A 20,326-nucleotide genomic window follows, 5' to 3' on the forward strand; every position below is an offset into this window, starting at 1 on the left:
TGGACAAATTGAAGAGAATCCAGGGGGAAATGAAAATAGGGGACTGGGACACATGGCTTCTGAAGAGAGACTGAACGGAACTGGGCTTATTTAGTCTGGAGAAGAGAAGACTGATTTAATTGCAGCCTTCAACTGCCTGAAGGGTGGTTGCAAAAAGGACTGTTCTGAGTGGTGACAGATGAGAGAACAAGGAGCAATGGTCTCAAGTTGCAGCAAGGGAAGTTTGGGTTAGATATTGGGAAAAACTCTCATGAGGAGGGTAGTAAAGCACTGGAGCAGGCTACCCAGGCAAGTTTTGGAATCTCCATCCTTGGAGGTTTTTGAGACCTGGCTAGACAAATCCTTGGCTGGGATGACATAATTGAGGATTGTCCTGCTTTGAACAGGGGGTTGGACTAGATGTGACTTCCTGAGGTCCCTTCCAACCCTAATTCTCTTTGAGTCTATTATTACAGTGACTAAGCTACAGACAGAGAACACCTATACTAATGTGTTGGTGTAGTTAAACCCCATGAGTCTGTTAGGGATTTGTTTACATTTTCATTTTTTTTCACTGGTATAAATGTGTTGCCTGTTCAGACTACTAAGCCATTCAGATTTACACCTGTGCTATCTTAGGAACTGCCCAAGTGGGTCTTGGACTCTGTCAGGACTAACGCTTTGATCTAAGAAATATTATCTTGGCAAGATTAGCACTTCTTCCACAAGGACTCATGTGTGATCAGCTTGGGTAGTATTCTTTTATTAGATGCATATGGAACAGCAGCACAGTCTTTATCTTACTTTCACTGATACAAACCTTCACGCTTTATCAGGTAGGACATAAGCATCATTTGCCTCTTGCTCTGAGCTAGATTCAATGTAGGCCATGATATGACTGGCATGTTGTATACAGCAATGGCAGCTCCAGCCTGGGGCATGTGGCAGCTGCAGCTCTGGCCCTAGCACCCATGGTGGGACTTGTGGTGACGGTGCCTACAGGCCAAGCTCCTGTAGGGCAACTGGGGCTGTATCAGACCTTGTTTGCCTTGCTACCATCAAGAGCCATGTACAGTAAGTGTTTTCAGACATCTAGGTTCATTCTTTTATAAGTGCTAGAATGCAAAGTTCTGTGAATGCTTAGGATTACAGCTGTGGCTAAACATTTAGGTGGCACTTCGAACTGCACATTAGAGAAAAGGTCATAAACTCCAACTAAAAGTAACTAGCCCATCCAAATCCTTTTTGGAATCCAAACCACAGGAATAAAATCTGGGGATTCACTTGATGTAGAGCAACTCTTGTTGAATTATACTGTAACCGTGTTTTTCCAAGATCTGTTGTCCACAGAGATTCCACAGCAACGCCCTCCAATCCTGTTCATCAGAGTTTTGTTCCTATATGGGATTCTTATTGGCAAAGGAATAGAGCACAGGTAGTGCTTTATGCTCTTGATGATGGGGAGAAGGATGGCATTGGGGTGTCAGGGAAGTGTCGATTGTTTTTTAAAAGGATCTGAATTTAAAAGGATTGGAATACCTTCGTAACACCCAGACTGGTATCTGTGTAGACAGCTCATCTAACCACCACAGTTACGTAAAATAAGTAAATGTTTTTTTAATATTAGAAGAAACCTAGAATTAGGTACACATGCTTTGGGTTCTGCAATGGAAATACTTCATTCTTCCCCATCAGCTGCCATTGCACAAAAGGATTTTTTGTTGCAATGAATAATGCTGATAAACAGCAGGGGCTTGCTCAGTGAAAAGACGTACTGCTTTTGACTAGGCTGGGGACATTCAGGAAGTTCTGTTATTTGTCAGTAATCATTTTATAGATCTTGTTGCCTTTTGTGAACCTAATGCTTGCTCAAGCTCTATCAGAGATCTAATTTTAATGAAATTGTGCAGCCAGGAAAGGAGCTTCGTAGTATGTTACTTTCACAGAGACTGGGCTCACTATTTGAGTCTCCAGCTGATTCAGCCATGGAGCCTGGAGAACTTTCTTTCATAAAGAAAGCATCTTTGATATAACTTCTGGGCCTCATTTAAAGGTCCTGTTCTCTAAAACAGTTCAGCCAGGTTGTGAGCAAAGCTCCTGAACTGACTGAACAGTTCCATAGAAATCCTGATATCTATCAAAATAAGTTACTTGGTCAAACTCATTGCAAGTGCTTCTGGACTAGTAAAATCCAGTAATAGATTGAAGGCAGAAGTTGTCAACCATCGATTACTATTTAGTGATTTATTTTGGTGTAATCTTTCTAACCTATTTTCCATAGACTTAAGTTGGAAGAACTTTAGACCCTGTGAATGCTTCATTCATCTGTTAATTAACACTATAGTATGTTTTGCCCTTCCTTTGAAAGATCTTAAAAGAAACAGACTGATGGCTGTTTTTTTGTTCAGATTACTTTCAAAACAGAATCGTCTCACCATGACACGAAATGCTGTATGGGCTCTATCCAACCTCTGCAGAGGGAAGAATCCTCCTCCTGACTTTGCCAAGGTAAGAAACAAAACATGAAAGAAAACAAGAGAATGAGAGGTTGAGGCATGGTGCCCAAATAAGGGAGGAGGAAGGAACTGAGATGTTTAAATTAAACAAAAAAATCCACAGAAATAGGAATTCAGAAGTCTTCCTGAATGTGGTTATTGTAGCTGAGAAGTATATAGCTGAATATAGTATATTGTAGCTGAGAAGTATCTCAGCTCAGATTGGTAGCTTTGAAGATGTGTGCAATTTTTGGGGAATTTTTTTTTTTGATCTGCAGAATCTTTTGCACTTGATGAAGTCTCATCTTGTCTGTCCAGGCGATAACTCCTGGGAACAGACACCACACGTACAGCATGCAACTAGTTTGACAACCAAGGAGCAATTGATAGTGCTCTACATGGCAGTCAACAGCCCATTGGCCTGCCTAGGACACTGTTCCAAGTAATGTGTATTGGCAGGCTGCAGAGTTGCTCGGTCTAATGTTTTTGGGGATTATTGCCATTTCCATGAGCAATAACATATGTTCAGTGGAGGAGGGTGTGGGGCTCCAGATGTATATATGCAAGACCTCATTCTAGTGCAGGGATGTCCAACTCATGAGGTTTTATGGGCTGGATGAATGGCATGGGGCTGGTGAACAGCCCAGATAAATGGAGCAGGGCGAGTCCATGGGGCCGATCAGGCCCACAGACTGGCCCTGCATGCAGGATCCAATGCACAGGGCTACAGTACCATGAGCACTGCATTCAGTGTGCACCCCAGACTGGCCCTATGTGCAGTATGTGCATTGAACTAGCTGTGCATCCATCCCAACCTGCGTACCACGTAGGGCTGATCCAGTGATTGTGCCCTGTGTGGCATGTCTGAGACAAGGGTTGGTGTTCCAAGACAGTGGATTGCTAGGAAGAGATGGGATCCATCTGATGAAGTGAGGGAAGAGCATCTTTGCAGACTGGCTCACTAACTTGGTGAGGAGGGCATTAAACTAGGCTCGCCAGGGGAAGGAGACCAAAGCTCTGAGATATGTGGGGAAGCAGGTGACCTTGAGGTAGCACAAGCAGGAGGGGGCAACTGGGGAGGCCTTCTCATTCATCCTGAGAAAGTAGGGCAGTTAGTTAGTTACCTCAGATGTCTTTTCATGAATGTATGGAGCCTGGGAAACAAGCAAGAAGAATTGGAAGTCCTCATACAATCATTGAGCTATGACATCATTGGAATAACAGAGACTTGGTGGGCTCGCTTGCATGACCCAGCTGTGACAGTTCTCCAGTATAAAGTGTTCAGGAACAACAGGCAGGGGAGAAGAGGACTTGCTCTTTATGTAAAGCAGCTGTATGATTGCTCAGAGCTCCAGTATGAAACTAGAGATAGGCCGGTTGAAAGTCTTTGGGTTAGCAGAGGGGAGAGCAGTAAGGTGACATTGTGTTGAGGGTCTGCCATCGACCACCAGACCTGGAGGATGAGGTGGATAAGGCTTTCTTCAGACAGCCAGTGGAAGTTTCCCCATTTATAGGACCTGGTTCTCATGGGGGACTTCAGTCACCCTGACATCTGCTAGGAGGGTCATACAGCGGTGCACAGGCAATCCAGGAATTTTTTGGAGAATGTTGGGGACAACTTCCTGGTGCAAATGTTGGAGAGGCCAGCTAGGGGCTGTGCTCTCCTTGACCTGCTGTTCACAGACAGGGAAGAACTGGTGGGGAATGTAGAAGTGGGTGTCAACTTGGGCAGCAGCAACTATGAGATGTATGAGTTCAGGATCCTGAGGAAAGGAAGGAAGAAGAGCAGCAGAGTAAGGACCCTGGACTTCAGAAAAGCAGACTCAACTCACTCAGGGAGCTGATAGGCAGGATCCCTTGGGAGGCTAGTGTGAGGGAAAGGAGTGCAGCAGAGATGTTATACTTCAAAATAACCCCACCTTACTGAGGGGACAGGGAACTAGCTGTGGAGTGGGGGGAGGGCTGCCAGGTCCCTATGCAAACTAGACCCAACAATTGGGGATCTCTGTAAATTGCAGGGGAAGTGCTTCCAGCAGCTGCTCCTTTAATTTTTTTTCATTTTGCTGCTTACCCTGCCCTGACCCTGATTGGTGGAGGGGCCCTGCCTGGCAGGCCACTTGCTGCTGATTACTGGGAAGGTGAAAACCACTGTTTTAAATGTGCTGTGGTTTTTTCTCCCCACTGCTGATTGGGAGAGGGGCCCCGGTGGTCCCACCACTTGCTGTTGACTGGCAGGGAGGCAAAAACAATGGCATATTTAGAACTTTTGTTTTCATTTCCGGGAGATCTGCAGCAAACAGCTCAGCTGGTGGGGCCTTTTTGCTAATCAGGGCCTGGGGAAAGCAGTGAAATGAAAAAAAAAAATAAATAAAGGAGCTGCTGCAGAGAGCACTTCCTCTGCAATTTATGGAGATCCCTACCAATGATGTTTTACTGACCTATCCAGCAGCTAAGGCACTTGACCACAATTAGTACTAAGCCAGTCTGAGTGAAACAAAAATAACAGCATGGACTCAAGTATCATTGCACTAGAGCAGGGGTATCAAAAACATGGTCTGCAGAGACCTATCATCCAGTCTGCAGTGCTGTTTATGAATAACAGAATCATAGAAAACTGGGGTTGGAAGGGACCTCAGGAAGTCATTTAATCCAACCCCCTACTCAAAGTGGGACCATCCCCAACTAGATCATCCCAGCCAAGGCTTTGCCTGCCCTGGTCTTAAAAACCTCCCAAGGATGGAGATTCCACAGCCTCTCTGAGTAACCTGTTCCAGTGCTTTAGTACCCACCTAGTGAGAGTGTCTTTTTTTTCAACATCCAACCTAAACTTCCCTTGCTGAAATTTGAGCCCATTGCTCTTTATTCTGTCATCTGCCACCACTGAGAACAGTCTAGCCTCCATCCTTCAGGTAGTTAAAGTTTGCTATTAAACCCCCAGACTTTTCTCCAGACTAAATAAGCCCAGTGCCCTCAGCCTCTCCTCAGAAGTCATGTTCCCAAGCCCCTAAACATTTTTGTTTTCCTCCACTGGAGTGTCCAATTTGTCCATATGCTTTCTGTAGTGAGAGGCCCAAAACTAGACACAGTACTCCAGATGTGGCCTCACCAGCACTAAATAGAGGGGAATAATCACTTCTCTTGATACGCTGGTAACATTCCTACTAGCGGAGCCCAGGATGCATTAGCATTCTTTGCAGCAAGCGCACAGTGTTGCAACATGAGTTGGATCATATCCAGATTATAGTCCACTGTAACCCCAGGTCCTTTTCTGAAAAAATTGACTAGCATATTCTGTATCTAATGCTGAGGGAATTGGCTGCCTTGTCATGTGTCATCTGATGCTCCCAGTCCCTCCAGTTATGTGCTGCTGCATATGTGAACATGTCTTCATTTCTAATGTTGAAGGAAGACTTATTTCTGCTTCTGTGGAGCTGGAGCTTTTCATAAGAGCACTGATGTAGGTCCTTAATGATTCCTCAGGTTTTTCAGACTGCATACCAGTCCAGTGCCCTACAGAGTCAAGTGCAGGATGCTAGCTGATTTTGGACTTCTGCATTTCATAGACCACACATCTTTTTAATGTTTTGCAGGTTTCACCTTGTCTAAGTGTGCTTTCCTGGCTGCTTTTTGTCAATGACACAGATGTACTAGCTGATGCCTGCTGGGCCTTGTCATATTTGTCTGATGGACCTAATGATAAAATACAGGCAGTGATTGATGCAGGAGTGTGTAGAAGACTCGTGGAGCTGCTGATGTAAGAAATTAACTTAAAAGAATTGACTTGATTTCTTACTGTTACCCCTTTACCCTTTCTCTACAGTCCAGCTTCCTGCAAAAGTAAAGTAAAGTAGAGATTCTGCAATAGTAGAAAACAAACATGGTTCGTTGGCCTTAATGCCAGCAGTATCAATAATTTTGATATGTATCTTTTAAAACTCTGTAAAAACAACAGTGAATACATCTACACATGAAATTAAGGTGACACAATAAACTCTGGCTTGTGCTGGAGCCAAATTGCTCCCAGGTGCAGCATCTATACATGTGCCTGGGACAGCAGCAATTTGAGCTGAGGTGGAACGAGCCCCCAGCTGGCTGGGCTGATGGGTCTCCATTTATGCCCCCGGTCACTGTCTACATGTGCGTTTCAGCACAGTAAAATACTCAAGACAGTCCTATCCCTGATAGTACTGTCCTACAGTGGAGTTAATTAATTTACTGTGTCCTAATACAAACACTCGTCTAGACTGTGATGCTTTACTGCGGAGCTAATTAGTTAACTGTGCAGTAAAGGGCATGTGTAGATGCGCCCACTGAGACACAGTTGAGTTTTTATATTATATTAAATATATGACATTTTATACTGGAGCTCAGGGCCATCCCTGGTGGGGGCGAATTGGGGCAACCGCTGGGGACCCTGCAGAGCAGATCAGAGCAGAAAGGCCGTGGCTGTAGTTTAGCCTACCCACCCGCCTGGTGGGTTGAACGGCTCTTTGCTTGTTCCAGCCAGAAGTTCCAACTGCCACCCATCCCACTGCATCTGGTGTGCCAGGGCTTTCACTCCTCAGCATAAATGCCATGGGATGGGGAGGGGTGCCTCGTGCAAGCTGCTTTGCCCCGGGCCCTGCTAGGATCATCTCTGCTGAAGCTACAAAAGTGGGCTTTGTCATTTTGGTTTATGGATATGGTCTATGCATATCTTAGGAAGCTGTTATTGCTAAATAAACAGTACATAGCTACATTAATGCAAAATCCTACAATATGTTTAAAAAGAAGGAAGGAAAAAAACCTAAAATATACAATTACCTTCATTTACCAGCTTGTGTGTATTAAACAGACTCAAGCAGTATTAAACAGAATTAATGATCACTTACTTAAAAAAAAAAATGAAAAACACAGAAAATTATTGAAAAATACTCTATTTCTTTTCTTAAGTTATCTGTTTTCTCATCACTAGAGGAAACACTGTCCCATTTTGATCTTTAATAAAATGCTGTTATCGATCAGTTACAAATATAGGAAATGTGATCTCTTGCTAGTTAAATTTTATCTTAGAGATTGTATTGATTTCTCAGCATCAGTGAATCTTGCTATGTAATCATTAAGTGATGATTTTTATATTTACTAGAATTTTCCCTTTCATGTTAAGGGCCACGTTGCCATTTTCTAGTGATGGACTCGCTTTAAAATGTTTATAAAAGAATATATGGCCAGTTGTCAAATTGCTATGAGAAATTGACTGTTTCAGTCAATCCCTGTTGAATCCCTTTTATTTTAAGGTAAATTTTGTTAAAGGAAGAACACTTGGCTTGTCAGCAGCTAGCAACAAAATAACAGCCATGAGAGGTGTTTTTTGTTTGCTTGAAGGAATTTGTCAGGAGTCAAAGTTGGAGGAATACTTTTCCTATGGAAAAGAATGTAGTTTTTTCATTTTCAAAACCACAACTTCATTTTAAGGGGATGTGGTTAAATTAAATCTGATGCCCAATTTTTTCTGTAATAGAAGAGACTTGTAAGAGTCTTATTTTTTATAACAGAAAATTATGAAGGATTTTTCTTTCATTTCTTCTTAGTTTGTTTTCTTTATTTGGCAGAAGTTAGTGTGTAATCAGTTTTATTGATTCCATTATATAGGCAGTAAGTTACTTTACCATGCAATGGATTTCTCAGCACTGCAAGGGAGAAAAACAGTGCACAAAATTAAAGCAAAAAGTCACAGAAACTGTTTATCAAATCTAAAACATTAAAAAGCCCCTAGAGGACCCTAAAAAGAAGTACCCATAGTTTCAAATCCAAACTTAGAGATGCCTTTTATGACTTCAGTCGTGTCAGTCTGTCTTGTTGAGGAAACTCTCCTTTGGCCAGTAAGGAGTCTTGGTAGGTCCTGATTGAAAGGATGGGGCTGCAAAATTATCTTGGGCTGTTACCTCTTTCCTTGTATTTTTTAGGCACAGTGATTACAAAGTGGTATCTCCTGCCTTACGAGCAGTTGGGAACATTGTGACTGGGGATGACATCCAGACCCAGGTATAGACTCCATTGTTTTGGGTTGTAATTCTGTTTGCCTTTTTGGTTAATGGGATAATTCATAAGCCTCTAAATTGCTTTTTTGTTTTGCTTATTACACCATCGTATTTTCTATTTCTCACCAATATGAGAGTGGTGTCATTGGTTGTAGCCAAACATGTCACTCTCATGCTGCACTTCAGTCCTGACCTACAGCTCCCAGGATGATTTTCTACACAGTCATGCTGATATACTATTCAATCTTGACATTCAACACTTGCGAGTATTCCTTTTCTGATTCTGTCCCAAGCAAAGGCTAGCTGTTATGCTGAATCTTGTACTGGCTTTATGCTGTGGCCTTCTTACCTCTATAGTCTAGTTCAGGTTGTCCAGCTGCATGCACGCGGCAAGGGGTTAATTTGCAGGGGGTGGGGGAAGTTCCCACCTGGCTGTTCCTCCCCACATTGCAGCAGCAACCAGGGGCTCAAGGCACCTTCTACGGATTTCCACTTCCTGTCCCTGCCCCAGGAGCCCATGGCAATGTGGTTCAGCTGGGGGGCTGAAGATGGAGGCCAGGGTGTCTTGGTGGAACAGTGCAGCAGGAATTGCATGTGCATTGTGCAGACCTTACTGGTGTGACCCATCTGGTGTGCAGCCCCCAGCTGCTTAGAAATTTTTATAGTCCTGGCCTAGTTGAAAGTATTAATATTTACTTTCTAATCTTTGCCAGAGTTGAAACTCAGGTTCCTAGCCCACAGTTTAGTTTAACACTTAGCATATGTTGTTATGCATGGGACTTTCTTTTGTAACCTTTAACGCAGTTAGATTCATATTGGGTAAGAAGATTGGTGAGTAACAATTAGATGTTCTCTGCTTATATTCTTCATTATGAGAGAGATTTGTTTGTATACATTTTCTAATCTTGCTTTTTATGTTCTGTTGCTGAGAGCTACATTAGCACCATGTGCTTTATCACTTGTTTCGATGGCATGTAAATTTGCCATAAAATTATTTTGAGATCAGGTTTAATATACATGATTCCTTAGTTTCATAGAAATTAAGGTCAAAAGAGAGAAGTAGTCCATCTCATTTGAACTCCTTTTATATTCCAGGTCACTAAATATCATGCAAATTTCCCAGAAATGTCAGTTATAGCATCATATGAAAGTAGTGCTGGAAGGGACCTGGCAAGATCATCCCTGACTAAACTATCCCAGCCAAGTGTCTCTCTAACCTGCTGTTAAAAACTTCCAATAATGGAGATTCCACAATTTCTCTAAGTAGCCTGTTCCAGTGTTCCAACCTGTTCCACTCTCATTCTCAAAAAGTTCCTCCTAATCTCCAACTTAAATTTCCTTTGCTGTAGTTTGAGGCCCCTACAGCTACAGAGAAAAGCCCACCTCTGTCCCTTTATGTAATCATACTTCAGGGTGATCAAATACCCCTTAAGCCTTCTCTCCTCCGAACTAAATAATCCTAGTTCTTTCAGTCTTTCCTTATAAGTCTTGCCTCCCAGCCCCCTAGTCATCTTGCTATGTGCTGGGCTCTTTCTAAGCTGTTCACATCCTCTTTGATGTGTGGGGTGAAAAACTAGATACAGTACTACAGGTGAGGCTTCACCACTGCTAAATAGAGTGGAAGAATCACTGCCCTTGATTTGCAAGTGCTGCTTCCATTAGTACAATCTAGAATGCTTGTTGGCTTTTTTGCAACAAGAGCACACTGTTGGCTCATATTTAGCTTATGGTCTACTTCAGGGATGCTCAACCTCCAGCCTATGGTGCAGCCCACAAAGCTGGAGCGAATGGCTTGTCACGGCACATCAGCATAGGTGAATGCTTCCGCTGCTTTCTCTCTCCTTTCCCCTGCTGATTATTCTGGGCATAATCTAACATGTTTTCTCTACCCTTTCCCCTAGGTAATTTTGAATTGTTCAGCCCTCCAGAGTTTACTGCATTTGCTAAGCAGCCCAAAGGAATCTATTAAAAAGGAGGCATGTTGGACAATATCTAACATAACAGCTGGAAACAGAGCCCAGATCCAGGTAACCCACACAACTATGGGTTTTGTCGTCTGATCTTGGAGAAATGCCTATCAAATGGCATTCCATTTATATACTTTAAAATAGAGGTAGAAGGAGGCTGTGAGCCTTACACAGGTGAATGTTTAGATAACCCAGCCATCTCTGTAATAGAATTCAAATTCTTAAAGCTTAGAAACTTTATCAGGTTTCAGAAATAAAGGGTGAAGAGTTATGCCAGGGGTGAGGGCTGACTGGCTAACCCCAAGAAAACAGCTTTGCCACAGTTTGCCATGATTTCTCTTGTATCCTGTTTTTAATTACATATGGAGTTTTACACGTGTTCCATCTGCTGTTTATTTCTGCTGTTTTTGCTTCTCTGCCAGAGTCCTGAGGAAGGGTCTGTCTCCCACAAAAATCCTTGCCTCTGGCAACTTTTATACACAATCTGGGGAATAAAATCTAATCACCAAAAATAAAATTCTTTCATCTCCTCAACACCCAGTATAGTTAGGTCCTCCCAAACAAGAAAGGAATGCTTTCACCCTTCTAATTTACTGAACATAATGATAACCAGATTTTGTTTAAACACACACAATCCTATGTTTTCAGTACTAAACCTGGTAGTTGATTCTGTAAAACACTTAATAAATTTTCTTAGATTTCACACCAGTGAACCATTTTACCTAGTTTAGGTTGTCCATATTCAAAACAGTTGTTACCAGGATAGTCTCTTTGAGGAGACCACCTCCATAACCATCAGCTTTTCTAGTCTCTTTGTCTTCCGTGCTAGAGAATATAGGAGTAGACAGCAATTTCAGTCCCCTGTACATCAGTCTTTGCACTGGAATTCCCTTGCCATGGCAGACCAGACAGACCAGATCCTCATAGCTTGGATTTTTGGCCCTCTCTTAGACCAGTGGTCTTCAACCTTTTTAGACTCCAAGGACCCTTTGGACAATGTCACATCTTGGCTTTCTACTACAGAAAAATAATAGAGCAATTCTTTTTTTGCAAAGGACTCAGAAAGACCACAGCAGGTCAAAATGTTTTTGACACCATGGATTCCTATTTGAAATAGGACTTAATCTCTGGGTTTATCTTGTGATTCATGTGTAAGTGTTTGCACACCTTACACTGCTAATATTGCACAACAGCCTTACAAGAATTTCACAGCACCCCAGCGTGCCATCACTTTCTTAGGTGGTAGAACTCCTAGAATTCTTTGACTCCATATGGCAGACTGCAGACCAACCTTTGTAGCAGTTTCACAGACTTTCAGGAGATCTTTAACTAAATATTTTTTTCTTCATTGGCTGTGTGGTTTTCCCTTCAAAACTGATAGGGCTCCATGTCTTTGTTTTTATTTGACTTTGTGGGAGATTTGGAAGGACACCATTTCGCTTCCTTGTGTTCCCCCTCAGAAACAGCAGGCAGACAGCAGGCTGAATTGAAAATAACTCCTGCCTGACCAACACTAAGACTGAACAGACTGACAGAAGTTCCCTTCACTGAGTTAGAATAAGTTATATGGCTCTAAAGCCCTCTCCTTTCCCATTCTCACTCTCCTTCCTCCCAGCAAACGCTTATACATAGGACCCATATTTCCACAGCTTCTAGAAAACTCAGGAAAGTTTAACTAAATCACTCGGGAAGGTGAGGTCATCCCTGGAACTGAAAGAAGAAACACCAGCTCCTAGTCAATATGAAGGCAAGATCCATGCAGAAATGAATGAGAACTGGAAAGCAGTCCTCAAGTCTTTCTCTGCCATAAAAGATGACACATCCTGCAGCCCTTCTAATACAGATGAAGCATTTGTGTTCAGTGGCTCTGGTTAATTTATCCCAGTGGTCTCCAGCTTCTTTAAGGTGAAGAAGTTGGAGATAACTTTTTGAAGTAAAGGCAATCCAGGATCTATTGCACCCCACCACCCTGCTCAGCAGGTCAGTCTGGGGGAGCCTGGGGGGGCAGATCGAGGCCCCCACAGTGAAGGAGGGAGTGGGGCAGGGGCAGGGGTGAGTGGGGCCTTGACCAGGCAGGTGGGGTGGGCTGGGGGAGAGTTGGAGCCTGGGTGGCTTGTGCAGGTGGGCTTCCGGCAGAGGGCTGGAGGGCATGTGCCCCCCTGATCTGTGTGCGGGGCGAGGCAGCTGCTGCTGTGCGCTGGGCTTTGTGCCCCAAGCTGTCAGGGCTTCGACCTGGCCTGACCAGGGCCCCACTCACCCACAAGAGAAGGTTGAGAGGTGACCTTGTGGCTGCCTATAAGTTCATCATGGGGGCACAGAAGGGAATTGGTGAGGCTTTACTCACCAAGGCGCCCCTGGGGGTTACAAGAAATAATGACCATAAGCTAGCAGAGAGCAGATTTAGACTAGACATTAGGAAGAACTTCACAGTTAGAGTGGCCAAAGTCTGGAGTGGGCTCCCAAGGGAGGTGGTTCTCTCCCCTACCCTGGGGGTTTTCAAGAGGTTAGATAGGCATCTAGCTGGGGTCATCTAAACCCAGCACTCTTTCCTGCCATGCAGGGGGTCGGACTCGATGATCTATTGAGGTCCCTTCCTACCCTAACATCTATGAATCAGTGGCAGGAAGTGCAGAGGGGTATCATCCCACTCACTCAGCTCGAGCAGCAGAGGGCATGGCTCAGCTCAGCCGCATGCGTCCTGCCTCTCATATGTCCTGCCACTCCTGGACTCTGTCCCTGCTGCTCCCCATGTGCACCCCACCATTCCTGATCATGAAGCCTGTAACAGTCAATCTCAGTCCCCCCACACTGACATAGACTGTCAAGGGCTCCCTGATCAACCAGTTGATCGGGATGCCCAAAAGAACACTAAAGAAAGAAAAGCTTGGAAAATTAACTGCTTGGTTCTGGTTTGTGGGAGTGTGAGTAAGAGGCAGTGTATCACAGGACCTATGGGTTTTTTATTATTCTCCCTTAGATTTTGCTGCCAAGGCATCCTTAGTGAAGGGCATAGTCATTCTGCTGGAGGTGTACTCGTGCCCAGGCAAAGTCATATCACTCAAACTAGACTTCAGATATAGCAGTCTCAGCTCTAATTGGGTGCTGTCTCTGATAGTGGATATATTCACTAGGTAGGCAGTTGTGAGCATATCAAAAAAGAAAAAAAAAAGGTGGGAGGGAGGAGGAGGCAGGGTGAAGCCCTTGACAACATTTGCTTTTTAAACTATTTCCCTGGCAGTTTTACAAGACTGATACTTCTCAGACTCTGACTTGCTGTTCATTCAGACCTTCTAAATACTTGTTCTGTGGGCAACTACTTGATGGAATTGGCATTACAGGTTAAATGATATCTTTCCAAGTATTTTGTTGGTAAGGTCTTAGGGGAAGTGTAGAGACAAAGCAGTCACTAGCCTTTTGGCAAGTGAAACAGCCTCTCCTTCCAATAAGGTAATCTTTAAGCGACTTTTATCTTGGCAGGTCTTTTAATGGGAAGCTGCTGCTCCCCCAGATTCTGCTGTAGAGATTATACATTAGGAGAATTGGAAGACCAAAGATGGGATTCCCTGCAAAACAGTCTGGCCTTAAAAGGTTTTCTTCTTTTGAGGTTTCCTGAGTCTGGTCAGATTCTGAAGTACCCTCTGATAGGTACTTCAGAATGGATCCTCATCTGAGTGTGAAACAACCTCAGAAAATGCTTGCTTGAGAAAATCAGGAGGATTCAATATTAGGATTAAATATCCATACTGTCCTAGGGATGAGCTCATCCTTTTCCAAAGAACACTAAAGTAAACCAACACTGGCAACAAGATCCTTCAGAGAGGAAAGCTACAGTAGCCCTACTTTAGAGGTACCACCAATATTCTCTTAAATGCAAGTGGCTCATGTGTATAAATTGGATTAGTTTCATAAGTACTAGAAACTCAGTTAAGTTTCCAAGAGATCTGTCAAGTTGAGTGTGGCCTCTGTTCCATCCACTAATATAAAATGGCAACTCCTGTGTTGTATAGATTGTGGCTTACAAGAAAAGACCTGGCAGACCTTCCCTCCCTATTCCATTTACTGTACCCCCCAGCCAGCAGTAGTACTGTGGGGAAAACCCACTTTACACGTGCCATCTATATATGGGAGGGCAGTTGATTTCTTAGTATCAAGAATTGAAGTAGCTTCTCTCCTCATTGAAATGATAGAACCTGGTCCATGGAAGAAGACATACTTTGGAGAGTGTACAAGTCTTTTGTTTTGTAGTTCAAAGGGAAATGATGGTGCACAGTCTATTTCAGTTCTCTGGTCTCTCAAGAAGTCTATATGTGGATTAGTATTCCAGAGGGAAACGCAAACATTTTATCAATGCGGCATTTTTTCTGAAGCTTGAGAATATAAAATAAAGCTTGTGGAAATTGCCTTTAGTCACCTAGAGAGTTTTTAGGTTTTGCTATGTCAAGGAACATTTTCAACAGAGATGATACTAATTGCCAGAGAGGGAGGAGCCTTACCTACTCTGGGACCTCAAAAATAACCCCCAGTTACTGCTGCAGCTTGGTCTGTATGCAGCAGTTGTTGCTCTGACAGCAGCCTCAGGATGTGTGTATACCCGACTGCTGCTGCAACAGCAACACCACGGGGCTGCTTCTGCCAGGGGCACGGACCCTTTGGAGGTGAGGGAAGTATTCTGGTACCCCTACTAAGTTAGTGCCTAGTGCTGGTACCTCACTTGCCCCTCCCCTCCCCTTGCTGAGTTACTGTATGGGTTCACCTTTCCTACACCTGCTCGTTGCCCATTCCCTGCCAGCCTGGGCCTCCAGCCTCGCTTCATCTGAACCTCAGTTCCTGTCCAAGGCCTTCAGGTGACTGGGGCTGTGGAGAGCTGAAGCCAGCCAGCATGCTTTCCATAGAGCTGGCTCTGGCATGCAGTGCAAGGGGGAGTGCGATCATGCCCCTGCACCCCTCCTGGATCCTCTCCGGCTGAAATGCCAAACCCAGGCCAAATCTTTTCCTCACCCTTAAGCTTGTTTGCTGAAATGCTTTCTTCCAGAAGACTGATCTGTTCATACCTTGGCTTCATCTAGAGTTCCTCCAGTCTCCTTAATGTCCAAGTGTATTGGCAGGTCAGATGTAGCAGTTTTTTAATGTACTTGGTTAAACTTGTATAACATTTCCAGACAAATCAGATTCTTAGAAGAATGAGGCATTAAGGCAAACACTGTCAGCCTCTAGGGTTTCTTTGGTTTTGTTTGTTTGTTTCGGGAACACAAGGTTTGGGGAGAAGGGAGGGATTGTTGGGGGCTGGGGGTGTTGTTTATTTGTTTGTTTGTTTTTTAAAGAAAAACTTGTAAAAAAACAAATTCCTGTTCTTCATTTTCCTTGCTGTCAAATAATGTAAACTGCATTGTTGATCAAGTTTTGCAAGGAAAATTATTTGTTTTGGATAGAAACCAGACTATAACTTTTGAACCTAAAAAAATAACTTTTCAGAAAGTTGTATGTTTGAATGCAGGGGTTTAGTATTTATTTACAGTGGAGGTGTCTCTCTTACGAGGTAAACTTTGTAACTGCACTTGTTCAATTTTACACGATTTATCTGGAGGCTAATACATCCAGTGTAGGTAAGCCTTTAGAATCGCATAGGTACCCTGTCACCAAACTTTGCTATCACTCTTGCAGTAATGAGCCTCTTGAGGCAAGCCACATTCCTTTTAGCCAAATTCTTGCTGAGTGAAAAATGAAACAGATCTGTAAATTTAATCTCTGGCTGGTTGCCTCACCCATATTCATTAACAAACAAACAGCTACATTTAGTGTCAGTTAAGATTGCCTTGGGTCACACATCCCTCCATCCATACTCTGTAAAGTATGGAAATATGAAGTCAAAGGGAAAGACCTCTGTATCAATTTCCACTTCCTTTTTGCCTATGCTTGCTGGTAACGCACTCCAAAGATTTTTCACTTCCAAAAGATACCAAGAAGCAGAATGTACTTGGTCTTTGTCATATTCACCCTTTAACACAAAATGTTAATGAAATCAATAACTTCCCAAATGCATGAAATGTGACAGCCAGTTGTGCTGATTGTTCTCTATAATTGATATAAGGTCTTGTGAAGTTGCTGTTAATTTTTTGTTGAAGGTGGAAGTGAAAGCTTTCTAAGTGCGTTATCAACAGTGATGTAAGCAATAGAATGGAAAGGTGGATTGGAATGCAGGAGTCTCCCATGTTTTATTTCCATGCTTTTGAGGTTTTGGGTGGACGGGTATGTCCTGATGCAACCTTAATTGTCACTAAGCATAGTTTTTGTTTGTTAATTTTCTAGTTTGTATGCAGCTTTGCTGTACTTCAGTGGATAGCTTTTCCAGAGTCAGGGAGAAGGGGAGCTGGACCTACCTGGGACTCAGGAGGAGAAACTGCACTGCTGAAGCTAATCCTGACTGTCAACCCTTCTGGAGGGTATGAAAGACTGACATGCCTCAGTGAATTTCTTTTGTCTTATACTTTAACTCTTTTAAAAGTTACTGAAAGCAGATATACCAAGAACACTCATTCTGTCTTGGCAGTGATGATATAACCAACCTGTCAGCTTCAGGGAGCTGCCAGGAAGGAATCTGTCATCATCCACTTCCACAAATGCATCTTAAGTACTCACGGACTCTCTACTCCTAGAAATTAGATACATCCAGGTGCAGTAGTAGCAGTAGGTTGCATGCTTGCGTTCCACTAGCAGCTCTGTCTTCTCCACTCCCCCTTCTTCTGGGTGTTCTATCTTTCCCTTCAAATCTGCTAGTATGCAACAACTATAGATATAGTAGATACCATCTTGGCCAACACTAAAACCTCCAGAACAAAAAGATCATTAATGATTGTGCTAAAGAAAAAACTGTTAAGTCAAGAGATGTCACAAGCTCTCAGTCTCTGTGAACTGCATATAAAAAGCATGGGGTACAACATACATTGATCAGTGGAGTACACACTCAACTGTGAAACATGTACTTTGGTGATTCACTACTTAAGTGTGATAAATCTGAACTAAGTACAAATTTATGTTTACTGGGCCATAAAATTATTTTCTAGTAAATTATTAAATATAGGTGTTCAGGAATTCTGGATTTAATCCCAGACTCTAGAAGAGTGCAGTTTATTGTATTTAGAGGATATAATAGGTTGACTAAAACCTTTTCAGTAATTCTGAAGGACATTTCAGTGCAGTGAATGAAACTGGGATTTCTTATGTTTTGAGACTTGAACATTATTTCTGACAGTCTGTAGTAATCTTGCAAGAGTTATTGCGTAGCTTGCTTCAAAATGTGTTACAGTTCATGGGTATAGGTTGTAGCCGTGTTGGTCTAAAGACATAGGCAGACAGTGTTCTTTGGGTAAGTTTGATACTTTGTATTAGACCAACTCAGATAGTTGGAAACATTCTTCTTAGCAAGCTGTAGGGTATAAATACCCTTTTTCAGGCTGAGGAAGCATTTGCAGTTGGTGTGCTCTTCCTGGGTGAAATGAATAGTCAAGAAGCCAGAGGCTGGTATGCATGCAACAAAGCCAGTCAGTGAAGATGTAAATTGAGGAGTCAATGGATGAGAGAGAGGCTGGGAGTGGGGGTGGGGAGGGGGGAAGGGAAATGAATGTAGCTGGTAAGTAGTGGAGAAATACCTGGGGAGTCAGATGTTAGGCAGGTTATAATGTGTCATAAATCCAATGTCTGTATTTAGTCCATAAGTTTTAGTATCCAGGAGGTTGATGAAGTGAAGTTTGATGACTCGTCTGTGAAAGGTGTTTTGTAAATTCCCTTTGAGGATTGGAACTGAGAGATTGGAGAGCAAGAGAGGTTTTCTTGTGAGAAATGTGCCCCCACAGGTAATTGGATATTTTTGTCTTTGATACATTTCCAGTGTGCATTCATTCTGGTGCATGGTTGTTGTTTGGTCTCTCCTATGTATTTTCCATCAGGGCATTCGGTGCATTGGATGAGATGCATAACATTTCTGGAGGTGCAGCTATATGATCCAGGAATGCTGATGGTTCTGTTGTGGGGTGTAGTAACTGTGGGGGTCGTGGAGATATGTTGGCAGATTTTACATTTCTTGTCATGGCATGGTCTGGATCTGTTGAGTGTGTTGGGGCTGTAGGAAGCTTGCCTCTGGTGATGAGGTTAGCAAGGTTCGGTGCTTGTTTGAATGCTGGGATGGGTGGTTCGGGGAAGATCTCTTTAAGAATTGCGTTTTCTTTTAGTATGGGTTGCAGTTGTTTGAGGATTTTCTGTATAGGTTCCAGGGAGGGGTGATATGTCATAACCAGTGGTGTGTGATTCATGCGGGTTTTCCTTCTGTACCGTAGCAATTCTTCACGTGGTATCCAGGTGGCTCTTTCACTAGCGTGATCTGTCTCTGGAGGAGTGTCTTTGTTGAGTCAAAGCCTTTTTGCTATTTGTGAAGTGACAATCACAGATGTTCTCAGTGCAGATTCAGTAGTATTGGAGGGCTTGGCTGTATATTACAGCTTTCTTAGTGTGTTTAGGTTGATTGCTGGTTCTGTGCAGATGTGTATGTTGGTCTGTGGGTTTCTTGCATATTGTGGTCTGTATTTTACCATTCTGGATAGTGATCATTGTGCCTAAAAAGGAGACGTTGGTGCTGGAGTATTCAAGAGATAGTCAGGTGGGGGGATGATGATTGCTGAATTTCTAATGGAAATTGATCAGAAATTACAGGTTTTCAGTCCAAATGATGAAGATGTAATTGATGTATCTTAAATACAGCAAGGGTTTGATGGTGCAGTCCTTGAGGAATTCTTCTCCTAGGTGGCTCATAAAAAGTTTGGAATACTGTGGGCCCATTTTAGTGCCCATAGCTGTGCCCATGGTCTGGAGGAAGTGTTGGTTGTTGAAACTGGAGTTGTGTGTGAGGATGAAATGTATATGGTCAGTAATATCTTTGGGTCTGTACACTGAGTTATCATCTTGCTCTTGTAGGTATGTAAGGCAGGCTTGGATGCCATCCTGGTGTGGGAAGTTGGTATATAAGCTAGTAACATCCATGGTGGCTTGGAGGGTGTTGCTGGGAAGGTGGTCTTTGTTTTTAAGTTTTTGTAGAAAGTCTGTAGCATCTTGGACAAAACTCGCTCTTTGGGAGATCAGCGGTTTTAGGATTTATTAGATGAAACCTAGTATTTCCTCAGTTAGGGTCCCATGGTTGGATATGATAGGTCTGCCAGGGTTCCCTTGTTTGTGGATTTTAGGGAATATGTAAAAAGTCCCTGGGTTAGGTGGGGGGGGGATTCAGGGTCTGTAGGTTTTTTGTAGTTCTAACGGAAATGATTTGATGGTAGTTTTGTGGTGAAAAGTATCTTCCTGTACTTCTTTGTAGTAGGTGGTGTCAGAAAGTTGTTTGTTGGCTTCGTTTATGTAGTCGTCATGGTTAAGATGACTGACTCCTCCTTTATCTGCTGGTTTTATTACTATTTGGTGGTTAGATCTTAAGGATTCTATGGCTTTCTTTCTGATAGGGAGAGTTGGTTATAGTGGCATGTGTTGTTGATTATTTAATTGTTCATTCTTTCCCTGAAGCAGTCAATATAGCAGTCAAAGTTAGAGTTTCGTTAGAGCAACTCCCAGGACAGGGAGGCCTGGGTGAGGGAGATTCCCTGCCCTCCGTCAATGCTGACCTTGTGAAGGAACACCTTGGGAGGCTGGACACCTTCAAGTCAGCTGGCTCTGACAATTTACATCCCAGGGTACTTGAGGAGCTGGGTAGCATCATAGCTCAGCCCCTGGCATGGATCTTTGAGAACTCCTGGTGCTCTGGTGAAGTGCCTGAAGATTGGAAGAAGGCCAATGTGGTGCCCATCTTCAAGAAAGGGAAGAAAGTGGATCC

At 43.2% G+C, this 20,326-nt stretch overlaps 1 protein-coding gene across 2 annotated transcripts in view; it reads left to right on the forward strand.

Annotated features, from left to right (window-relative positions):
- KPNA1 (karyopherin subunit alpha 1) overlaps positions 1-20,326 on the forward strand; it is an 89,692-nt gene that overhangs the window by 54,369 nt on the left and 14,997 nt on the right. For both annotated transcript variants that reach the window (XM_059720321.1, XM_014598217.3), the window contains 4 exons: positions 2,388-2,487; positions 6,065-6,228; positions 8,420-8,498; positions 10,396-10,521. In XM_059720321.1, the coding sequence (XP_059576304.1) occupies positions 2,388-2,487; positions 6,065-6,228; positions 8,420-8,498; positions 10,396-10,521 (469 nt within the window). The remainder of the gene's footprint in view (positions 1-2,387; positions 2,488-6,064; positions 6,229-8,419; positions 8,499-10,395; positions 10,522-20,326) is intronic.

This window comes from Alligator mississippiensis, chromosome 1, assembly GCF_030867095.1.
Source record: "Alligator mississippiensis isolate rAllMis1 chromosome 1, rAllMis1, whole genome shotgun sequence".
Taxonomy (NCBI): Eukaryota; Metazoa; Chordata; order Crocodylia; family Alligatoridae; genus Alligator; species Alligator mississippiensis.